The sequence below is a fragment of the Dicentrarchus labrax genome, unplaced genomic scaffold (genome assembly GCF_905237075.1).
Source record: "Dicentrarchus labrax unplaced genomic scaffold, dlabrax2021, whole genome shotgun sequence".
In the NCBI taxonomy this organism is placed as follows: Eukaryota; Metazoa; Chordata; class Actinopteri; family Moronidae; genus Dicentrarchus; species Dicentrarchus labrax.
In genome coordinates this window covers 28609776-28624908 of record NW_026136705.1, presented here as the reverse complement: position 1 = coordinate 28624908, position 15133 = coordinate 28609776, and the positions used below count along the sequence as shown (strand labels likewise).

Genomic DNA, 15133 nt, shown 5'->3' with positions numbered 1-15133 from the left:
AATGAATTACATGTTTTCTGATTTCAAAGAGGCTTACTGTCAGTGCTGCCAAGTTGGAGAACAGCCAGGGAGAGAGCTTGTCTGAGCAAAAGCGGCCATTCATAGTTTGAACAAATTGGAGATATAATCCAACGTTCCTGTTTTTAAAATGGCCAAAAATTAACTCTGTTAAAAAAATCTTCATCTCTCTGACTGTAAACTGAACATTCACCACAGTAGATGTTGTGTTTAATCTACAAGCTACTACTAAACACATGTCACAAGTTCATGACTTGTGGGTATACTCTGAAGATGCGACGCCTGTGAAATGTTATGTATGCTCACACACAGTGACACTTCGAATAGAGACGTACCAAGTTCTCCTATGTCACAGGTCTGTTTATAGACGAGGAAAGTCGAGGCCAAGCACTGCTAATCCCACGATGGTACACTGGACTGCTGTAGTAGTTCACCTGAAGGGACACTTTCTTTAAAAACATGACCTAGATGTATCGGGTTTTGCTCACACGGACAGGCCGACAAATCAAAATTTCTTGAGTTAGACCAATGTGGCAGGTTTCCCCAAATAATCCGCCTTTCATTTAATATCAGATATCAGCGAGTCCATGTGGCTAACCTGTTTTTTTCTCTGCTGTTCAACTGACTTGTTGTGTCCCAGAGTTACCTTACCGCCAACTGTCAGGCCAGTTTGAAATAATCCTAAAGAAAGTCTTATCAACCTGTGTTTCAGTTGAGATCAGGGATAAAACACAGAATTGAATTTCCACTCAGTGTCATTGTCATTATTTATAGGTCAAGGCTTTATCCACTGGAAGAATACCAAACATCTACTCCCATGGCAAGACAAAGGGTTTCTGATGTTACTCATATTTGGGTCAAGAAGTCCAAAATTGGTTCATTTTTCCGGAAACAAGATGATGGGAACAAGTGGAGTCTTGCATAAAGTAACACCAGTGTTGAAAGGGAAAGGCTATGTAGACCTACAGTATGTTAGAGAACTCAACCAATGACCGCAAGTGCTCCGATCCTTATGAAAACCAATGCTGCTTTCAGAAGCATACGCTATAAATATCCAGAGACGATAGCATTAAAAGATACCACACAAGCAATAAAACAAGAGTGGACAGCCGCACTAGCAGCCCTCTGCAGCCACACTGGTGCTTTTTCAGCTGCGTGCTAACAAAGACAGTGCTAACTTGACATTTAGCAGGCATAGTGTTTACCATCTTAGTTTAGAGTGGTAGCATGCTAGCGTTTGCTAATTAGCACTTAAAACAAAGTACAGCTGAGGCTGATGGGAATGTCATTAGCAATTGATGTTAGGGGATTATCAAAGGTATTTCTGTGGGGAACATGAATGTGTGTATCGGATTTCATGGCAGTCTGACAGACGGATATTCAGGGTTCCCATGTGTCCTGGAAAACCTGGAAATTCAGAGACTAGTTTTCCAGTCAGGGAAACACCTGGAAATTGATTCAAATGTCCTGGAAATAATCTGTGTTGTCCTGAGAGTGTGTTACTGTATTTTAACTCTATGTAAAACCTTGGGTTAGAGGAAGACTGTAGTAAACTGTAGTCAAATCACCGGAGATGCTGCAGGAAAAATCTGCTGTGGTGAGCAAGCTAATGTGTCCCATAATCGCTGACCACCTTCCTGTAATAAACCCGAGTCACTCGTCATGAATAAAACTGGGGGAAATGTGTCAATAATAGGCCTACTGGTAAATTATATGACCGTTAGTGAGAAAGTGCTGTCCTGTACTGTAGTATAGAAAGAGTGGGAACCCTGATATTGCTAAACATTAATTTAATAAGGTTCATAAATGTCTTGGCACTTTTATATGACTTATTCTCTCTCTCTCTCTTTCTCAGACTGGTGTCCTCCATCCACGCCATCATGGCAACCACGGCGGGAGTCATCATTGTGTCATCGTGCCGGGGAAACATCATTAGTGACAGGTAAAACACCTCTGAACCTCCTGATTTCCACCTCAGTCATTACTCTTTTCTCACCGGTCCACGTCAGATGGTTGAGTTTAGACATGAGATAAAAAATTAGGATGTTTTTAGACGTTATGGGCCAAGGACTGGGGATGGACTTCCTTGTCTTTCTGTAACTTTAGTGGGATCCAAGAAGACATTAAGAAGTTCAGAAAGGTTCAGCTTTATGCAAATGTAGGGGGAAGCTTCTGGGCTTACTTCAGGCTCACTCGCACGGAGCCGAGGATGTCGTTTTAAAAAGTCTTTATTAGTCAGGGCATATCAAATATGAAAATCACCACTGGGTCTTCCTTTAGGACGTGGCTGGAAAGAGTCCAGAGGCTTTCCTCATTCCTACAGTTGACCAGCTTGACTTCCAGAGCACCTTGCACCTGGATCTTTAACTCTAAATAACTGTGAGCACTCGGTATTTTCCTTGTTGCCTTTTATGCAAAATACCCTCTGATGTATGGTAGCAACATCCTGGCAACAAGCAAATTTGTTTTCATAACTTCTTGAAATGGAAAAACTGCTGTTTTCCACTCATCTCAACGACCTAAAAACACAGTGCGTCTTCCCATATCACTAAGATATACTGTAACCATAACAAACTATAAACCACTTGAATTTAAAACAAAATGCATAGAGGCACATTACGCTGAAATTTAACTCCTAAGTATGTAAATTACAGGCTTAAAGCACACATCCGCAAGCCTCAGGCTTCTCGAGAGACGAGGGACTGCCTGCCTCTTTGTATCTGTATGTGTAAACGCACTGTTAGCATTGTGCTGCATCTTTGGCCTGCTTTCATCGCAGTTCAGTGTCAGGTTTCTTTTAAAAACCTGTCTGCTGACTTGTTCCTCTGGGAGAATCACTTAGAGTTGGTGAAATTCACATGTTCCCACACACCCACACCACATAGGTTTATTGCTGTATATGCTGCTGAACTGCACTTTCTGGTGTGAATTTGAATTTAAAAAAAGATTTTCATTTATGTTTGTAAAGTGTTTGTAGTCTCTAATTGACTAGAATAGTCTACCTGCTGAATTAAGAGTGCACTAACTAATGTTTTATAGTTTTATAGTACTTATTGAAGCACTATACTGATGACATTAGGCACTACTTTCTTATAACCTACCCAGGAAGGACGGATGAAAATGAGCTTGTTAGTTAACTCCGGCACATTTACATTGAAATGTAAATAGCTGAAAGGGTTCCCACGTGTCCTGGAAAACCTGGAAAATTAGAGACTACTTGTCCAGTCATGGAAACACCTGGGAATTGGTTAGAATGACCAAATATCCTGGAAATAATCTGTGTTGTCCTGGGAAATTTTAATTGTATTTTAGTCTGTGCTGTGGCCAAATGATTGTTCTGGTAAGAGTAATGTAGTCAACCTTTTCACAGCAGCTGTTTTGACATAGTAGGGTAAACACAGGTGTTACCAGTGGTACCAGTTAAGGTTCACTGGAAAGGCTCGGCCACACTAAATAAAACATTTTCTCAAGAAGAGTGGGAAATATAAATAAATAAATACATTGATTAGTTGTCAGCTATTAAATCAATCAACTACTTTGATTATCAATCACTTTAAAGTCATATTTTCTGACGTTTTTTCACCATTTTCTGGCACTTAACGCACCAAACAACTAATAGATTAATTGATAAAATGACGGACAGATTAATCGGTAGTGAAATTGATCGATAGTCGCAGCCCTAATCTACACAAGGATGTTCCAGAGTTTAGGCTGCTGTGAATACCCTGGAAGGAAAAAGCCGCTCTGCCGTCCTGCTGTATTTGTACCACAGCGTACCTAGCATTAGCCTAGCATTAGCTTCCCCTTGCCGTTTAGGGTTAGCTAATGCTAATGCTAGTACCAATAATCCCACTGAGTCAGCGGCCAGACACGGGCAGGCCCAGTTTCAGGCTGCTAATCTCGGCCGCCCCTCCCCTTCGCCCACAGGGTTTAATTCCCCCACAACGCTGCTCAGTTCTGCTGTCCTGTGACGTGCACAAGGCCCGGAGATTATCAGACACATGCTCCAGAGTCAGACCCATGAATACCCTAATGCTCCGTCCCAATCTGTCACTTCGTTTAGCCTTCATCGCCTCAGTTGCAGTAACTTTGCACAACCTCCAGTACTGAGGGAATGGTATTAAAGGGTTATACAGCAGAGGGAGCAGGCTTTAGCGTACAATATGTCGAGTGTGTGAGCAAGGAGCGTATTTTATTCACCCCACCCAAACACACGGATGATTTTTGATATCTGTGTTGTCATTACTGAGCAGCTAAACTGACACATACCCACAGTGTCTCACAAAGTTGGTATAATCCTTTTAACGGATGGTTTATTAGAGCTTGGACGCTACTTTGCTGCCTACTTCTTTCCTGTCAGCTATATTAACATTTTATTCACCAGGGTAATGACTGAAGGTCTGGGAACGCAGCAACATCACAACAAAGAAATCAGACGGGACAAAAAAACACGAGGAGACAGATTTTAAACCTCACTGTTTACAGACCAAAATCAACTTCTTGACTCATCGGCCATAAAACTGTATCGTACTTTTAAATACAAACATCGTACAAAAAAATAATAATGCGTCTCAAACCTTCCTTAACCTTTCGAGCTTCATATTTTAGCCAGGACCTCGGGGCTCGGGGTCAGATGCCACGTCTCACAGAAACAGCGACCTCCGTGACTTTTCTCTTCATCTTCTCGGGGGGGTCTGTGGTGGCTCGACACCAGGAATGTGTCGCCACATCTCTAGTAACATGTACGGCAAAAACACAGACAGACATTGCATAGAAAGCACCAAATAAGCCGCCTGTGATTTGATTCGTCATGATAGGCACAGTGGACAGCGAGGGTCACGTTAGTGGCGCTTGGCGGGCGTTAATGTGCACCATAGACACTTTTTAAAGGATCCCTAATGTGTACAATATATAATTTCTGCTGCTAGGAGGTCGCTCACATCAAAGCAGTACGAAAAGAGGAAGTTTGATGACGTCATGAAATAGCTTGGGATCAAAATAATAATAACAAAAGCAATAATGTAATAATAGATGTGAAAAATAAATCAATTTACAGCATACATGCTACAGACTCATGTAGCCTTCATTCTACCCCGAGCTGTTTGTTGTGCCTTACTGCTCTTAATCTCCATTCGCTGACCTTAAGAGCTAAAGAATCCAGTCAGAGGTCGGAGGTCAGTGGCTCAGCTCTGCCCTGCAGCTTTACTCCATTCTGTCCACATAATTAACCATCACTGAAATGTGCGCTCATTAGAGTGCTGCAGCCGTCCAAGTTGTTTATTATACTGTACTTACATAAGCCTGCCTTAAAGCCGTCGCACGCTTCTTGCGAGAGCGAGGCCGGTTACCCTCTACTCGCACTAAATACTGTGATAAAACTACATAATCATTAACTCATTATTGACTGTGAGATGGCCTTTTTGTCCTGCTCACCTGTTATGTAAGAGGTCTAATTTTTTTTTATTATTCTGGTCGAAATAAGTATCAAAAGTTTTCCCACTTAAAACTAAGATTATGATTTTTTTTTTTTTATCCTTCCATATTGTCTTCATGTAAACATCAAACAATATGATAATTACTGGACTTTTTATTCTTCACGTTATTGAAGAATAAGTCTCCTGTCTTCTCTTCAGAGCTCCTTTTAAACAAATATTTCCTGTGTGTGTAATTAAAAATAGATTTAAAATAATAATAATAATACACAGCTCACCTATGCCCCAGAAGTCTGAGGCCTAGTCCATTTATGAGGGGAGATTGCTTTCATAATAGATGATCCCTTGTTATGCAAACCATTTTTTCCACCTCTAAACTCCAGCAGGTCAGAGCCTGATTCGGTCCTGTGTGATCCTCAAGGAGACCGCAGACTGTTCACCGTGAAGTTTTTACTGATAAAAAAAAAAAAGAGGCCATCAGTGGTACGATTCCATAGTTCGGCCTCCGGACTTCTGCTCTACATGTGATGTTAATGTGTAACGTTAGAGCAACGCGATGTAAAGACACTTGCAGGAGGGCACTGAGTAGGGTCTGGTTTAGCATTTAGCTTCAGAGCTATATCTGTGACTGACTTGATCAGTCCTACTGTGGGGTGATTGGCAAGTTTTCCTGGTTTTGAGAACATCGTCATATTAATGTTGTTGGTTTTTTTAATGTTTAATGTAGTAGTACAAATTTCCAGTCTTACTTTGGTGTGCAACTTAAAATTTGCCACGTTTCCACCCAAAGGAGCAGGAGCTTTTAGTCCGAGGAGCTGGGAACTAAAAGGTTCCTTCACCCCATTGTTGTCTGGTTTTCCACCGTGATATAAAGACCCGCTATCTTCTGTAACTCCACGTTGATGTGTTGAAGCACAATGAATAAAAAACAAACTGGTGTGTGTGTGCAGATATGCATCGCTGCGATCCACAACCCCAAAGTTCCTGTCCTTTTAGTTCCTGTACTCGGCACTACAGGGACTTTTTAGGGGGTAAAACAGTGTCCCCCGAATTTAATATAGACCCTTGTCCTGCGGTGGAAACACTGAGTTCCTCCAAAGGTTCCTAGTCCCTCGGGGGATTGTTCATGTGGTTGAAACCTGGCTGTTGTCCACACAGCAGTGTTTTTGTCAGAACTCATCGCTGTGTTTCTACAATTCTGACACATTTTGTTCCTAAAAAGCTTTTTCTTTCACCGCACGTTAGTTTTATTTACATGGATGTCCTGCCCGGCTCTTGTTATGTGTTGATACAGCTCATGGAGACTTTGGTGGTGTTTGTTTTGATGCAATGCGTCTCCCCGCTAATGCAAACACAGCAAAACCATTGTCACATGAAGATGAGACGGAATCAATTGAGAAAACAATCTTAATACGATTAATACAATTTTGAGTAATGTACATGTTTGTTTTTTTTCCTCAGGCACTGGCTGGCCACCTACTTTGTCATCTGGTACGGTGCGCCCTACATGACATACGACCTCTTCGCCATGTACCTCAGTCACTACCACCGCTTCCGCGTCAAGGGGCACGAAGACTACAAGAAGCACTCGCTGAGGACCGTAAACTCCTTCGTCCGTAGAGAGTTCCTGCTGGTGTTGCATCACATCGCCCTGCTCACTATCCTGCTGCCTGTCACGCTGGTGAGGAGGGAGGGAGGGAGGGAGGGAGGGAGGGATCATTGGAGGCAGCATTGATGAGGTCTTGTTGTCAGTAGTCGAGGCCAGGCATTAAAGCGGAGTGTAACACAGGCCGCACTGGTAGTGATGGATCACTAGCTGCTGGTAGAAAATCACTGTCCTGCAGTGCTGGTGCTAAAACGATTAGCATCACAGATCACAATCGTCATCTACACAGTGGGATTACCAACAGTTTACTACAACTCTTATGGATCTCACAGGGTTGTTCAATATGTCACAGTGACACCACACACATTTTAGTTGTTATTGCTACTGTAAAATACACATATTTGAGTTGGATGTATTTATTTATTTATCTAAAGCTACTATTAAGTTCATTACTTGTGCACATAGTGTACAGGGCTCAACAATAAAGACTGCTACAACAGATTTTCGTTTTGAAATGAGAAACCCAAAATTGGGAAACAACTATTTATAAATAGTTAATGATTTTTAAATGAAAAACCTCCCTTCTCTTCTGTTCCCGATTTCTGTTTTCTGGGGTAAGTAAAATGCTACTTCGGGCTATCAAATCTAGAGAAACTTGTTGTTTTTTTTCCGGACTTGATGATGGAAGTTGACCATCTCGCTTCCTTTTCATCTCTGTTGAGAGTTGCACATGCGCAGTACTCGCAAGAAAGTGTTGGCAGCTTAAGGCAACGTTTTGTAAACAGGAGTTTAGTTGGGTGTCGTTAGAGGGTGTGGGGCGAACTCCTGGTATGTAGTGCGCGGTTTTCTGCAAGTTACAGCACGGAGGGTGAAACAGACGCGCCAGGTTTACTCAAAACAAGCTGTAGTGACATAACAAGAGCCAACTGCATCTCGCTTGCGCCTAAGAGGGTCTTTGTTGTTATTTGATAATAATTGCTAATAAATAAAAAGCATTTGTACAAAAGTAAAAGTTGACTTTCGACAAGTAAAAAAAACCCAATTAACGTTGAGCCTGCTGCATTTAGCAGATGCCAGCGTACTTTGTTAATGTCAAATGAAGCATTTCGCTTATTCGAGGAATTTTAGGGCTGAAATTATTAGTTGTTGACTCAATTAGTCGATCAGAAACGGTCTGTAATCGATTCATTGTTTCTCTAATGTGAGTTTTTCTTTTCTTTGATTGTAAACTGAATATCTTTGGTCGGACCAAAACAAGGAATTTTTATGTCAACAGTAGAAAACTGTTATTCACCCTTTATCCTGATATTTTATTGACCAAATGAATTATCAATTCATTGAGAAAATCAGCCCTACTGAATTTAGTTGTACATGTGTTAGTTAAAAGCATTATACTGGTGCATTACATCACTCCTGACCATTATTTGGATTTTTTTTTACACATTTATACTTTTTCAGGCTGCCATTGATTTCTGTTTATTTCAGTATAATCAACTCGGAGAGAGTTGAAACTCACTTCTGATAATAATACTGTAATCTTTTACTACTGTCCACTGCCAGTAATGCATCATTGGTAATGTATCTGTAATGTAGTGCATTGTTTCCCAATCAATCCTTGCTTTAAGCTGCATTATCTCCTAATGATTACTTAAGTGGCCACAAAAAAAAAAACCCAGACATGATGCTCACTGTCATTGATGACCCATGGAGTCATTGCAGGGAAAAGACAATGTGTTCGGCAGTAATGTCAAATGTACATAATAATATAAAGTACTTTAGTGTGCTAATCCACCTGATATTATCTCTTATTATGTGTACAATACCTCACAACCAGATCATCTCAACAACACGAGGCTGTTTGCTGTGTATATATTGTAGTAATTATAGGTATAGGCACATGTACGAACTCGTCTTTAACACTGAACCTTCAGACCGAACTGGCTGTTACTGGTCCGAGTTCCCCTCACTGGTGGCTGAAAGCACCATTATCACGTTAGCTGGGACACACAGTGCATTACTTCCTGTTTACAAGCTTACTCAAAGACCGCTAAAGCCACAGAAAACAATCATGATGGGATAAAAAAAAAAAAAAAGCAGCTGCTGAGCTATTAAACAGAGCACAATACTTGGAACCAACTTGTTCAGTTCAAAGTGATAACAAAATGTCCGGGCTTCAAGGGAGTAAATGGCAGGAAAGAGAGAACAGTAAGCCGGTAATTATTGATTAATTTCCTCGAACAAATGGCAGCAAATGATTCTTAATTGTTTTCTTGTTTTTACGTCCTTGAATTGTAAGAGTTGCAAATGGACAGACGCAGTGAAAGTGGACAGGAAGAGAGGATGAAAAGGCGCTGGTTGTTTTTCTGCTGAGACACAGAGGAAAAAACTGAAGCCAGGCAACGTACGTGAAAGCATCAAAGCACGGAAAAAGAGATTTGAATGGATGAACGTACAGTCAGATGTTAAGCGAGGGGGGGGGAAAGGGAGGAAGCTGTGGATTTTACTACAGGTATGACCGGCAAATTGAAAAACCCACTGAACTGTTAAACCGTGAGTTCCCTGCTAACAGTTTGAACAGTTTTAATAGTCTCTCCATGTTCTGATTAATGAGATTTACCCTAAATGAAAGTATATTTTATCCCACATGCGTTCCTCGCTCCAGACTGTCCTCAACCTGCCAATAGAGTATTTATATCCCATAGAGTTTACAGAACATAGTCACTCTTTCCAAGTCGTATTCCAGGTTAGCAGGCCAGGTGCAGTGGAAACCCGGCCCTTTTGTTAGCAGCGGCAGTCAGTGGCGATATGAGATCACATTACCCTACATTATTCAGCTCCAGCTGCAGTCATCCTCTCTTTTCTCTAAAACTCACCAACCCCTCCCTCCGTCCCTCCTCTTCCCTTCCGTCACTCATCGGCTTTATGTCGCTCTGGCTTGCCGACACGAGCTGGTAGAGTTTATCCAGCAAGCCATTAAAGGACATTGAGCCTTTAGGTGTAGATTATGTTAATTAATTGATTGCTGTTTCAACAATAGGCTCTTTTTTTCTTTTTTTTTTTGACATGACGCAGCAGGAAAAGACGACTGTAATTGATTGCTTTAATTGATAGCTGCGTTCCATTTAGATGTGCCAGTTTAAGGGTCCAAGTGTTACTCTCTCTCTAGTCTGGTTTACTCAGGTACCAAAATGGAGCCATAGTTAAATATTGGTTAGATGATAATAATAGGAACAGTTGGCAAGTTAGCCTGAGGTTGAAGGTTTTGAGCTACGTACCAACCCCTAAATTATAGTCACAAGTAGGGAAGCACCGATTGAATAAAGCACTGGCATGGGATACTCCGAGTTTACGTATCGTAATCTGTACCAGGAAAGAAGAGTTGAATTGGTGCATCCCCGGTCACAAGGTTTGGTGCATGACCAAGCAAATACGATTGCGGCCAAAACCTTTGTCATTGGTCCTTCGGCTCAGCTTTACGGAGAAGATCAGGGGTCCCAAGTGTCCCGGAAAAACTGGATATTTAGAGACTGGTGTCGAGTCATGGAAACGCCTGGAAAACGACATAATATCCTGAAAACAATCTGTGTTGTCCTGGAAAATTTTAATTGTATTTTAGCCTGTGCTGTGGCCAAATGATACTGTTTTTTGACATTAAATATTAGGGTAAACACAGGTTGTTACCGATGATGATAATGAAGGTTACGTTCCATTCAGGTCAAACAGAGCCAGGGGGGATGTTGGCTCACTGGAAAGGCTCTGCTACACTAAATGCAACACAACCTTAATAATTAATATCATTGGTAGCACCTGTGTTTACCCTTCTATAGTCTATGGAAAAGGTCGATGATGACCATCGTTTATGAACAAGTGTATTGTCAAGACAAAATGTCCTGGAAAAGTAGGAATCCTATAAGATGAGGAGCTCAGAGTTGAGATTGGTCGGGCATCAGATCAGGGTGCCTTCTTCGAGGCCTCCTTGTGAAGATATTCTGGTTAAGTCCAACTAGGAGGAGACTCTGATGCAGACCTCGAACTCACTGATCTGGGAATGCCTCAGAAAACCCCAGAAGGAGCTCGGGTAGAGCTGGGATATGTTTTACGAGAAGTATGTCTGGATTACTGTAATTAGTTTTTAATAATGGCGCGAGGAGTTGCATGAACCTCTTGTCAATATTTGAGTTTGTACAGGTGGACAGTGTTTAGTGATACATGAGATTGGTTTTATGCTCTTGTCAACCTTTTAGCTAGTGGCTAACCATGATTTTAATGTTGTAAATGCATCTGATTTGCGCACAGGCTAATGAATGTAGTAGAACATTCAAATAAATCCTTGGACAGATGGCAAGCATCAGACTCTAGTAACCACAAATATACATATTGTTCTCAGTGGCTGCAGGCAAACTAGAGGATTGAGTGGTGCATCAGAATAGTGAGCTGTGGCTCACAACTCACGCAAGCTTTAGCATATTTACAAAGACGTATCAGACACATCTCGCATTACATCTGAGGATGAAAACTGTATGTCACATCCATAAGAAACTCAACAGCCTTTACAGCTTTGTATGCAAGGTAAAGCTTAAATTGTGCCTCACGCAACATCTCAAACAGACGAAGACAAAGGTAACACACGCCCATGACAGGTGGGGGTGAGATGAGGTAGGTAGGTAGTTTGGCGTGGTGTTGAGTTCCCCGCTGTGGTTAGTCATTCTTTCATGGGCAGATGGCAAGGCCACGTCTGAAGCCGCTCATGCTTTATTCATCGTCAGCACACAGCAAGCTAGGCTACGAGACAGTGCTTGTCTTTTGTCTGGAGTCTCTTTATTCATCCGGACTGACTCACCTATTCTAGGATGGCCTGTCCAACGGCACAGCACTGTGCCGCTGGTCAATATTTGAAAGCTCTATTCATTACTTATGTACAGGACATCACTCCCTCCTCTGCCACCGGCTCGCCTCTCGTTGCCATCTTACCATCTTGAAGTTGTGGTAGAATAAGATATCTGCCTTTTTGTGGTTGTGGCATTGAAAAACGGGGAGATTATCTCAACCCGTATCGGGCCTCTGGGTGTCGGTCTTAAACTGAATCCACATAAATGTAGTTTAGGAGTTAGAAATGCTCAGTTTTTGCAGCACAAATTATTATTATTTTGCTGAAAATAACTATTAAACTCATGATGATGTGACATTTTTGGGGCCTCTGTACCAAACAAAGTACTCGGTACATCTGTGCATGGAGAGTAGAGTGCAGTGTTGTTGACTATTGGAAGTATTTATTGGAAAATAAAGTGAAATATACATATTTACTGCGGTTACAGATCCTGATAAGTCTGAATTTCTGGACCACATACATCATAGCAACAAGGGGTTTCCAGTATTAAAGATGCCTGTTGTTTCACCTGTGTTTGGATGACCCAACTAGAGTCTCCATTGTGAACTGTTTTCTTGTTTATTGGAGTTTTCGGGCGGTCCTCCTCAGCTCGTAAAGTTGGGAAATTCCACACAGCCCCATCAGGTATTTGTACTTTAGTTGTGACCAGTGACAAGCCAGAGTGTAGAGGATGTAGGAAAACATCAATGGCTCTCGTTAGCAGCCTCGAAATGTTATGTTAAATAGAGATTATATGCATATACGTACTAGGAATGTGACTATTTCTTTTCCTTTCTGGACATTTTGTGAGTTTATTTAGTTTATTAAAGCTACCTCCCAACTGAAACTACTGGGGTGGTGATTGTGTGGATATATCACCAGCAAAATCTTAACATATAGCCCAACTACTTACTCCAGTGTTGAGGTCATACTCCTTTTGTGTAACCCTAACCCCAGCAGCCGTTGTCACACTACTACCTGCGTTTGTACTAAACCTGTACACAGATCAGATGTTGTTTTTGCAAAGATACCCTCACTGACCGCAGCAGGGTGGACAAGAAGAGCCATTTGGGAGTGAAAACAATATACCGCCTTTGTTTCAGTGACATCTTTCTGGTGCACAAAGTCTGTAAGCTGTTGGCTGTTGATTGATACCTGAAGAGAGGCTGTCCAAGTCCTGTCTACAACAGATCCACACAGACCTCCTCTCTCAACAGATATTACACAAAACACTACAGGACGCCTTTATAGCAACCCTAAGTACGAGTTTCAGTGGAGAGTTTTAGTGTCACATTGTGGACGAAGCTCCGTTTCAGAGGGTTTTTACACCCTGTAGGTTCTATAGGATTATTTGTTCATATTTAAACATAAAGATGAACATTAAACATTGGCTAAAAGCACCAAATGTGTGTTAAAAACCGGATATTTTGCCATGTCTTTTACAGCCTCTCCAAACATATTTCCAGTGAGACTGTCCCAGAAATTGTCCTTGAATGTCAGCTGTGTTTTTTTGCCATGCTTGTTTGTTTGCTCACTCTGTGTGTGCTCTGTTTGTCTGTTCCTCAGTTCTTCAGAAGGGACCAGGGGGATTTCTTCGTCGGCTGCTTGTTTCTAACAGAGCTCAGCACACCCTTCGTCTCCCTGGGGAAGATACTTATTCAGGTGAGACGGCCTGAACACGCACAGTCACCAGACGCAGACTGAGAGGTCATGCATCTGTCATGTACTGTATGTTGTCCCCCTTTTTTTTTTTTTTTTTTTAATCTAAAATCTCCAAAGATAAAGGTTTTGAGGCTGCCACCAGATAGGTCAAGTACCATATAGCCAAGTCGGTCAATCATTTGCTAAGCAGTCAGTTATTGTCCAAGGCCCCGTCAAGCTTTATCCATATGCCCAAACAGTATGCACGGGGCTCTAGTAGGAGTAATACAGTAATATAAAGAGTTTCAATGGTATTTTTATAGTTATTCGAAAACCAAAAACATGTGAGCTAAAGTGTCCCAACCTGGAGGTCGCCAAAGACAACAAAATTTAAATATTTCTAAAGTGTAGATTATTATTTAAGATCTAAACTTTAAATACCTGAATGTAAGCTACATTCACAGATCAACTAATAAAACAGTGAGAAGAAAAGAAGAAGCCTATTAAGTATTTATGATTGTTAAAAGGTTTAAAAAAATACACAATTGTATAAAAAGAGCCTACAAATATCAGGAAAACTCATCTCTTGTTTAATATTCAGAGGAAATAATCTGCTCAAAATTCATCCAGATCACTTGTTTTACCCACATTTCGTACAGTTATTGTGTTCACTGTTTGGATTAATTGTACATTTTATTAGTTCTCACAGTCAGAAATATCCATAAAATATGTCACTGAGTTTACTCAGGGATAGAAATGGGGTCCCATGAGGCAAAACACTGTGCTATGCTACCTACAGCGAGCATATTATATTCGAAAGATTTACAATGAACCCAAACAGTGAACTCAGTTTGTGTAAAAAGAGTCATTTGGATGAATTTTGAGCAGATTACTTCGTGTTTAGGGAACTTTTTATACAATTCTCTGTCTGTATTATGTATATTGTATTATTTTTAACAATCATACCGACTTAATCTGCTTCTTTTCTGACAAATTCAGTGTTTTCTTGTCCCTGACGCCTGGCCATTGTTCTATTAGACAAACAGTAGATAGATATAGGTCTGCTGTATATATTTTTCTAGCGTCCCTTAACATCAAGAAGCCCTCGCATCCCCTCATGAAGCTTTAGTGACCCCCGAGGTTGGGAAGCACAGGCGTAGCATATTCTCCTGGCTGTACAACAAATTTCCCTTCGTGGGAAAATAAATCTACCCCTGAACCTTGAGCAAATCCACCGTGTAGTATTTCCACACTCTGTGGCAGCCGGTCCTGTTTGTAACTCTAATATATCAGAGTTTAGGAGCCAAACTCGTAATCCAAAAACCTTTTCTCTTCTGATGTTAGAAGTGAAACAAAATATGAACCATAAAACATAAATCTGGAGCCAAGCAGCCAAATTATATCGTATAGGTTACGATATAACACTCCTTTCCTACTTACAGGACTTATAAGCTCTACATTGTAATACAAGAACAGCATTGTTTCTTTATGGTCCTGCATCATCAGCTGGTGACAATGGTGCCTCAGACATACAGCTTTAGTTTGTTATATTAAGACCATTTATAAAGT

At 41.1% G+C, this 15133-nt stretch overlaps 1 protein-coding gene across 1 annotated transcript in view; it reads left to right on the top strand.

Annotated features, from left to right (window-relative positions):
* The window catches only part of LOC127364313 (TLC domain-containing protein 3A), a 33006-nt gene that overhangs the window by 7672 nt on the left and 10201 nt on the right, over positions 1 to 15133 (top strand). Inside the window, exons 2-4 of the mRNA XM_051401738.1 lie at positions 1874 to 1960; positions 6912 to 7131; positions 13490 to 13585. Of these exons, the coding sequence (XP_051257698.1) occupies positions 1874 to 1960; positions 6912 to 7131; positions 13490 to 13585 (403 nt within the window). The remainder of the gene's footprint in view (positions 1 to 1873; positions 1961 to 6911; positions 7132 to 13489; positions 13586 to 15133) is intronic.